This window comes from Choloepus didactylus, chromosome 22, assembly GCF_015220235.1.
Source record: "Choloepus didactylus isolate mChoDid1 chromosome 22, mChoDid1.pri, whole genome shotgun sequence".
NCBI classification, from domain to species: domain Eukaryota; kingdom Metazoa; phylum Chordata; class Mammalia; order Pilosa; family Megalonychidae; genus Choloepus; species Choloepus didactylus.
Genome location: NC_051328.1, coordinates 21,421,536 through 21,429,802, shown reverse-complemented (window position 1 = coordinate 21,429,802; position 8,267 = coordinate 21,421,536). Strand labels below are relative to the sequence as shown.

Genomic DNA, 8,267 nt, shown 5'->3' with positions numbered 1-8,267 from the left:
CTCATGTCAGTCTCCTGGCACACTTCCCCTGGCACCACAGTCTTTCCTGGCAGAGCCGCGAGGCTGTTGGAAGCCGACTGCTCTTAAAGCAGCAGGTGCACCCTCGGGTGTCCCTGGAGCCAGGTCCTGATGTTTACGGTCCATCTTGGTGACACTTGCACTGGCTAAGTCTCTGAAAAAACGATGCCCTGTTTCAGTTGAGGTTAAAAATAAAAGAAACCAAACAAACCCAAAAAACTATTGTGCATCACTGACTGCCCCAATATCCATATTAACAGGAAAACCACTGGACTTTGATGGCGCATTTTGAGGGAAGTCAGGACTGCTTGCTGGAGGCATGTTTTAGTTTGCTCCCAAGTTTCAGATGGCCTGAACCCAATGCACTCTTGGTAATATTGCTTCTCACTACATTTTTATTGATGTGATATATTTATTTTGAACACAGAAAGGATACATTGTTGCTTATTCAGAGCCTAGTCCTGGAACAAGAAAAGCTGTTTAACCCCATCCCTCCCACACAGAGGAGAAGGTGGGGGATTTTATCCACCCCCATCCCTCTTTAGAGTTGCAGCAGCAGGACCCATTTCTCAGGAGAGTCTCATCCCTGGAGTGCATTTGTATAGTCCGACAGACAGATATTTTTTGCTTAGAAAGCAGTACACCACAAAGGTGGGCAGAACTGCTTGTAAACAAGATCCCTCCCCCCCCCCCACCCCGCGGAAGCAGGAGCTGGAGGATGTGGGCTTGCCCATGCTACAGAACCTCGGAGAGACGCCTTCAGTTCTGCACCAGGAGAAATTCTATTTCTACTGAAAATAAAACTCACGATTGCCATCCGTGCTACCCCTCTTCTTAAGAAAGGGATTACTGAATTGTCTTAGCCCTTCATTGGAGGAATTGCAATGTTGGGGAGAGGATGGAAGGGGCGATGTTATTTGAAGATGGGTGACACTACGTGGGGTTGGGTGGGCAGGGTGTGCTGGGGGATTCCGGCTCCCTGCCACTGGCGATGCTGGCAGGGACACTCCTTGAAGCTGCTTTGCTTCCACCTTCTGGCAGGCTGGGTCTTCAAGAGTCGCTTCTGTACCTGCATGGTCTCTGACAGAAATTGCTGGAATGCATGGGCCAAGAGCTGAGCCTCTCTGCAACCAGGCATACCCCACATCTCCCTTTTGGTGGCAGGGTGGCTGAGATGCAAGCTCTGGTCCTCTTGTGGTGGCACGATGGCATTCACAGGGCTCACATCCCCTTTATTTTGCCTCTGCACACTCCCACACAGGCAGGGGCAAGGCTGGAACATGTCAGTTCACACAAGTGCCAGCTTCTGGGGTTGGCTCCAGCCCATCAGACGTCAGGCCACGACAGTCAGCTGGGCACATCCTGAGCCAGGGGCCCCTTCTGTGTCTGGGAGCCAGACCCAGGCAGCACTGCAGCCAGGTCACCTGGAGAAGGGCAGTGGCCTCATCCTCTTCAAAGACACACAGTCCTGGGCACTGGAGGTGGCTGGACTGGTGTGGGGAGCTGTAACCATCACCATCAACACGCCCCTACCAAAGGCCCTGTTCACCCTCTGTGGCCTGGGGGTGGGGGCTTCTGAGATGCCTCCACTAGCACCACCAGACTGAGAGTACTGGGTTGAGGAGGGGGGCAGCGTGGGCTGTGAGGCCTCTGGGTTGCACCCGAGTCCCAGACCCGCATGCCCCACCCCATAAGGGGCAGGGTGGTGATGGTGTGGCTCTTTGGCCCTGGAATTGAGACGGGTGCAGCACACTACCGCCACCTCGCTGAGGCCTATCCCGCCACCCCCTCAGACGGGCAGGCCGGCCCTGGGGTAGGGGACAGGCAGGCAGCTGGCCTGGGATGGCTGAGGAGTTCCTGCAGGCAGAATGGGGACTTGGGCAGGGCCTGTCGGGTGATTGCAGCAGTAGACTGGCCCTGGAGAGAGCCAGGGCAGCCGGGGAAGAGGGCAGAGAAAGCCCCGTGCCCTTCCTCACCCGTCTTCCCCCAGCCTTGCCTAGGGAGGCACCACCAGGCTGGGGAGGAGGAGACAGGGGCTGGGAGAGGCTCGTTTTTTAAATAGAACCTTCACAGGTGGGTTGTGTGTGCATGTACATGGCGGGCCTGTGTGTGCCCGTCTGTGTGTGTGCCAGTCGTGTCTGTGTCTGTGTAAGCATCCATGTGTGCACATGGGGCTGTGTGCCCTCGTGGGCCTGAAGGCCACTCACACGCCCCTCTCTGGGCGAGAGGCCGGGGCCCGGGTGGGGGCGGGTGAGCCCTGCAGGCTCTTTTGTCCTGGCCCCGGCCCGGGCAGTGGCAGCAGGCTGCATGGGGGGCCGGCCCCACACACGGCCTCGTAAGGGGGCAGGGTGTCCATGGAGACGGTGAGGAGGCCACTCTGGCCCTGGGTCCTCTGTGCCTGCTGGTGCCCGCCGGGGCTGTGGCCGCTGTCTGCGTCGAGGATGCCGTCCAGCGTGGGGCAGGAGGTGGTCAGCGAGTAGGGTGGCGGTGCGTCCGTGGGGATGTACAGCTGGGTGGCTCCCGGCCCCACACACTCCTCATAGCTACAACAGGAGAGGCTCCCTCAGGCCCTGGGGCCCCTGGGCCTTAGGGGCGAGTGTGTGTGGGGGTCTCTCCCCGAGGGCTGGAGCCGACCTGCCATGAGATGCTGCCCTGGCCGTGGAGCAGGAAGGCCTCGTCCACACTGGCTCCAGGGAGTCCCCACTCTTCCCAGAGGGGCCCCCTAGGAACCGCTGAGCCCCGGGTTCTGCCCCGGGCACAACCTTCAGTGTCCCATGTGTACTCGGGCAAGTCACTGAACTTCTTGGGCTGCAAGTTCCTCGAAACATATGGTTTATGCAGGGCCATTTAAGGAGCACCTCCCAGGCCAGTGGGGTGTTAGGTCTTCGAGTGTGCGGGAGGGTGCTGGGTGGGAGCAGCCTCAGGCTGGATGTCCCTTGGCCTCGAGGCACCCCAAAGCTGCCCTTCTAGGGTCGGAAGAGTCTCCCACAGAGGCAGGGCAAGGAGGCACCCACTGCCCAGGAGGGGGGCTGGCAGTGCTGCCCCACCCCATGCCCCTCCGGGCAGGGGTAAGAGATCAAGCACGGTGGGGGAGAAACTGATCATCCCCCTCTGAAGCGCTGACTGATGGGCGTCTGCCTGAAGGTGGCTGGTGGGAGAGGACCTAAGGTTCCCCAGAGAAGAACTCCCCACAGGGACAAGACTACCTGGACAGCCTTGAGTGCAGTTTGGACACAGTGACCCCTGTCCCAATGGGTGTGATTCAGGCTTTGAGGGCTCATGCTAAGTCGCTGGGGCCTGGACACCCCATCCCAAGCCTAGGGACCTAGCGTCTATCAAGCATGCTTATCCTGGTTGGGGGAGTGAGTAGATGTCCATGCCCCTAAGCAGATGTCGTCTGCATTTATTTCATTTGGAGACAGGTGCTATTTCCCATGGAAGGTGTCCTCGCCCCAGAGCCCTGCCCCCTCATGCCCACCCCCCGTGGCCTCCTCACCCGGGTGGAGAATCCGGGTACAGCTCTCGGAGCACCATGGTATCCACGTCCCCATCAGAGCTGAGGTCCAAGGGTGGGGGCCAGTCCTCGGGGGGGCTGCAGGCGTAGCGCATTCTGCGGCTCGAGTGGCTGAACGTGTGTCCGTCGGACACTGCAGGGAACAGACCATCAGCCTGGGCCACAGGCCAGTGCCAGGGAGGGTCTTCGTGGGTCGACCCGGGGACGCCGAGGCTCTGCTCTCCCCACCTGTCCACCATTCACCTTCCCAAGCACAGCTGCCTTTGTGCCCCCAGCGACAGCCCCAGAAGGTGAGCTGGGCAAGGGGCCACAGAGAGGAAGCTGAGCCAGCCCTGCCATGGTGGGGTTCCCAGGGCACAGGAGAGACAGCCCTGGGGCAATCTGCCACTGAGCTTCACGAGCTTTGATAGCGGTGGCCCTGGGGCTATGGGAGCACAGATGGGCCTGACCCAGCCTGGAGGTCAGGGAGGGCTTCCTGGAGGAGGGGGTTCTCCAGAGCTGAGTCTTATCTAGGATTTCCCCTGGCATAAGGAGAAGAGGAGGAGGCCAGACAGAAGGAACAGAACAGCTTGAGACAAGGAGGGAGATGAGAAAGAAGAGCATGGCACAAACAGGAAGCTGCAAGCTGCGGAGTGGGGCTGCGCACAGCATAGGGGGAGAGTGGCGGGAAGGAGGGCTGCAGAGGCCACGGACTGCTCCCTTTATGGATTCCAAGGAAAAAAGGAACTCCTGTGGTGAGATGAATTCTGGAGACTCCCCACACCACATTCCCTTCTGAGGTTTTTACCACGTATTACCACATCAAAGGCTCTGAAAAGGCCTGCAGCTGTAAGAAACCCATTTAATTGTGTTTGGCCAGCTTTTGAGTAAAGCGTCTCATTTTCTTAGCCTTAGTGACACCGCTTAGGAAATGCTGATGGAGCACAATCCTCTCATTCTACAGCTGAGGTCCAGAGAGGTCCAGTGACTTGCTAGAGGCCACACAGAAAGCCAGTGATAGGGCCACAGGGCAGCAGGGGGGCCTGGCTCCTCACCCTGCAAGCTCTCCTCCACCCAGCTTCTGACATCTCTAGTAGGGGCTGGAACATGGGGTCTCCCCACTCCCAACGGGCTCCCTGTGGCTCCTCCCCTCAGGGTGTGGGGCTTGTCGGGGCTGGGGCTCACGGCACTTTTTGAGGTTGGTACCGCGGCTGCCCTCCCCGTCTACGGGTGGGAATCTGAGGCTCAGCACCACATACCTGGCCAAGGGCGGAGACGGAATCCATGTTTAGTCTGTAGAACCCCCCAAGCTGCTCTTTCTACTCTCCTAATCACTTTTTCCCACTCGTGGCACAATGGTGAGTGGAAAAATCTGGATATGAAACCATCAATGGGTATAATCCAGATTTCTCTAAGGATATAAAGAAAGCTCCAGCAGAAAACAGTCCAACCGCGTTAGCGGTGGCTCTGTGTGGGTGTCAGGATCACGACCCTTATTTTCTTCTTTATGTTTTCTGCATTTTAAAGGTTTTCGACAATGGACATATATTCGTTTTCTAGTGGGAAAAAGGAACCTAATAACACAGGCTGTAAAAAGGAATGGAAAGAAAATGAATTTCCCTTCAAGGCACCAGCTATAAGATGAGAATTTTTTTAAAGAACTTTGAGAAGAAACTCAGGTAAAATGGAAGCGCAAAATAACAGGGAGAGCACGAAAGAGGAGCCGGGTCTGCTGGGCTCCAGTTGCCAGCGCTGCAAAGCGGGACCTCCGGGCTTGGGAGGGGGTGTCCCCTGCGGTGTGGGAGGCGGTGGCTGCCCCGGGGGGGGGGGTTAAGCTCTTTCCTGGGTCTGGGTGAGGCTGCCCTGAAGTGCTGACCTGGCTGACGCGGAGCCTGGGGTGACCAAGGTGTGCTCCCCACCTCCAGGGGGCCGAGCTGCTGAGGAAGAGCTGCCCCCCCTCCCTTCTGGACTCCCCATATCCCTTTCTTATCCCCTCTCCTCTCCCGGCTTCCACGCAGCAGACCTAAATGGTCCAGGACGCGGGCAGTGCCCCTTTCCGCCACGTGGAAGGGGAACCCTCTCTATCCTCTTTACCGAAATGAAGACATGCCTTGGCTCACTGTTTAAGCCAAATCCAAGGCCACCATCCCTTGGCGGGCCCCAGAAGAGGACGGGGAGGAACTGGCACCCAGCAGCACCGACTGTGCCGGCCCTGAGCCCTCCCTCCCCATCCTCTCATCTCACCTGCGCGGCAACCCGGGTGGGAAGTGCTGGGGTGACCTGCCTGCTCACGGATAGGACACTGGGGGTGAAGCCACTGCCTCTAAGTCCTCCTGGCGGCCTTCCCCCCACACCTCCATGCTCCCCGGCCCCTCTGAGGAGGTGCTGGGTGTGCCCGGCCTGTGGATGCCCTGGGTGGGCGGCCTGGGACAAACCTGGGCTCCGCCGCTTGCTGGCCGGGTGACCCCAGGCAGGTTCCCCAACTGCCCCAACCTCAACTTCCTCATCCAGAAATGGGGACGATGAGTAAAAGCAGCCCCCTCAGAGCCGTCGTGAGGGTGAAACAGGATCACGCGCGGACAGTGTGGGGCAGGCAGTGAGCGCGCCTTACCTCGCGGTGCTAACTGCCAGGCTTGTTTGCTAGTTTCAGGTGCCCTGTAGTTGCGGAAAGATGGCACCCTCCCTAACCCGTGAAAGGTGAGAGGAAATGCCACAAACCTGCTGGTCAATCAGGGTGCACTGGGGAGGTGGGGAAAGGCTGTGGCTGTCAGGCCTCCAAGGCCCAGGCTGATCAGATCTAATTCCATCTGTCCCCTCCTTGCCCCCTTTTTTCTTGTCACTCAGTCTACAGCCTGAATAGCCCCAGAGACCTGACTTCCTTTCTCTGCTGGGATAGATGGCTCTGACTCCAGTGCAGGCGGCTGCGGGGAGGGGTCTCACCTCTTCCTACCATTGAAAAGCGTCTGGGAATTGAATGCAAGTGAGTTCCTTCCTGCTGCTTTTAGACACCAGGACCCTGCCAGGACCAAGACAGAGTCAGGGGATGTATTCCTTCAAAAGTTCAAGGCATTCCAGCCAGAGAGACACTGTGTACATCAGAGACACTGGTCACTCCACGAATTAGCCACCAACTCTGTGTGGGGTGGTCCCCATAATTGGGAGAACCTCAAATTAGTTCTAGTCACACTTTATGGCTCTCTAGTGATAGATTCATTCACTCCTCATTTATTCTTAACTATCAACCATCTACTCATTCATTCACTCATCATCCCATCCAAGCCCCTCACCTATCCATCCTTCTCCCCCATCTCTCCATCTCTGCATCCACCTACCCACCCATCCCACCCAGCCCAACAAACTATCCATCCCACATCCACCTATACATCCACCCCTCATCTCACTCATCCATCTGTCCATCCATCCATCCATCCATCTACACACCCTTTCATCCATCCATCCCCATCCCACCCACTTATCCATCTCCTCATCAGTCTACCCATTTACCCACCGATCTCCCTACCTTTCCATCTCTTCAACCCCCACCCCCATCCTTCCCCTACCTGCTCACCCCACCCCCTCTCCATTCATCCATTCATCCATCTACCCACCCATCCATCTCTCTCCATCCATCCACCCATTCACAATCTGTCATCCATCTCCATCCTTCCCTCCATCCAGGCACAAACTAGACCAGCTGCTGGTACAGCCTGGACCACCAATGGCAGGGCTGGGGAGTGGGCCCATGCTCTCCCTCCGGAACTCAGCCTGACCCTGGGATCTTCTCTTGGCAAACAATGGTGCCTCTCATGCCACTGAAAACATTATGGGGGGCACCTGTGAGCTTTTCCTGATCACCCCAAGACCTCCAGGATGCCTTCCCTGGTCACCCTGCCCCACCTATGGCAGAGCTGTCACCTCCCTGGTGCCTCCTGGGTTGCAGCATGATAGGATGGGAGTCCTGGGTGGCAGCTCACCGTGGCCGTGCTCGTGCTCTCGGTGGCGGCGCCGATGCCGACGGCGGCGGCGGTGGTGGTGCCGGCGGTGGTGTCGGTGCCTCTGAAGCCGGGCCTGCCTGTCCCGGCGGATGCTACCCACGATGATGGTGATGCAGGAGAGGACGATGACCACACCGATGACGGCACTCGCCACCAGCACAGGGGATATGAACAGATGGCTGTGCTCCGAGCTCTCTGAGAACGTGGGGTAGAAGTAGCTGCTACGGTTGTATCGAGCTACTGTGGACACAGAGAAGACACTCAGCTGGGGGCCCCACCCGGCCACACACTTTCCCCCTCCACCCCTGCTGCCCTGTGAGTTAGTTATCCCTAAATAGGCGGAGGATTGTCTGGGGTCAGCCCCAAGGACCCTCTGCAGTCTGCTCCCACCTGGAAGGAGGAGAGCAGAGCTCATCCCAGCCTGCAGGAGCCTCTGGTAGTTGGGGTTAACCTCCCCTCCTCTCCTCTGAAACTGCTGCCCTCAGGAGCTCATCTAACTCACAGAGAGGAAAAAGGAAATTCAGAGAGGGCAACGGACTTGCCCAAGGTCACACAGTAGATAGCAGCAGAACCGAGGCTTGAGCTCAAGACTCTCACAGCCAGCATATACTCTACTTCACCAAGACATGAGGTTGAAAGGTCAACACGTCCTTTACCAAGGTCTTGGGAAGGGGCAGGGGATGCCCAGGGGAACGGAGATGGGGACCAACTGTGCTGCCTGCTGACACCGGCCTCCCACCTTGGGGGCCAGATCCTATCCC

General features: G+C 58.0%; 1 protein-coding gene across 1 annotated transcript; it reads right to left on the bottom strand.

Annotated features, from left to right (window-relative positions):
• Positions 1-410: 410 nt before the first annotated feature.
• BEAN1 (brain expressed associated with NEDD4 1) lies at positions 411-7,955 on the bottom strand. Its single transcript, XM_037815622.1, has 4 exons — positions 7,897-7,955; positions 7,486-7,743; positions 3,515-3,665; positions 411-2,561 (listed from the first exon to the last, which is right to left on the bottom strand). Exons 1-4 carry the CDS (start codon positions 7,919-7,921, stop codon positions 2,222-2,224), a joined length of 774 nt encoding a protein of 257 aa, XP_037671550.1. The 5' UTR covers positions 7,922-7,955; the 3' UTR covers positions 411-2,221.
• Between the last annotated feature and the right edge of the window lie 312 nt (positions 7,956-8,267).

What these genes read in the sequence shown, in the direction of transcription:
- BEAN1 (XM_037815622.1), bottom strand. Translation starts at nt 7,921, where the DNA reads ATGAGCTCTGCTCTCCTCCTTCCAG. An exon ending in CTCTGCTCTCCTCCTTCCAG is followed by an intron (nt 7,744 to 7,896) that starts GTGGGAGCAGAC and finishes TGTCCACAGTAG; the next exon opens with CTCGATACAACCGTAGCAGC. An exon ending in AGAGCACGAGCACGGCCACG is followed by an intron (nt 3,666 to 7,485) that starts GTGAGCTGCCAC and finishes TGTTCCCTGCAG; the next exon opens with TGTCCGACGGACACACGTTC.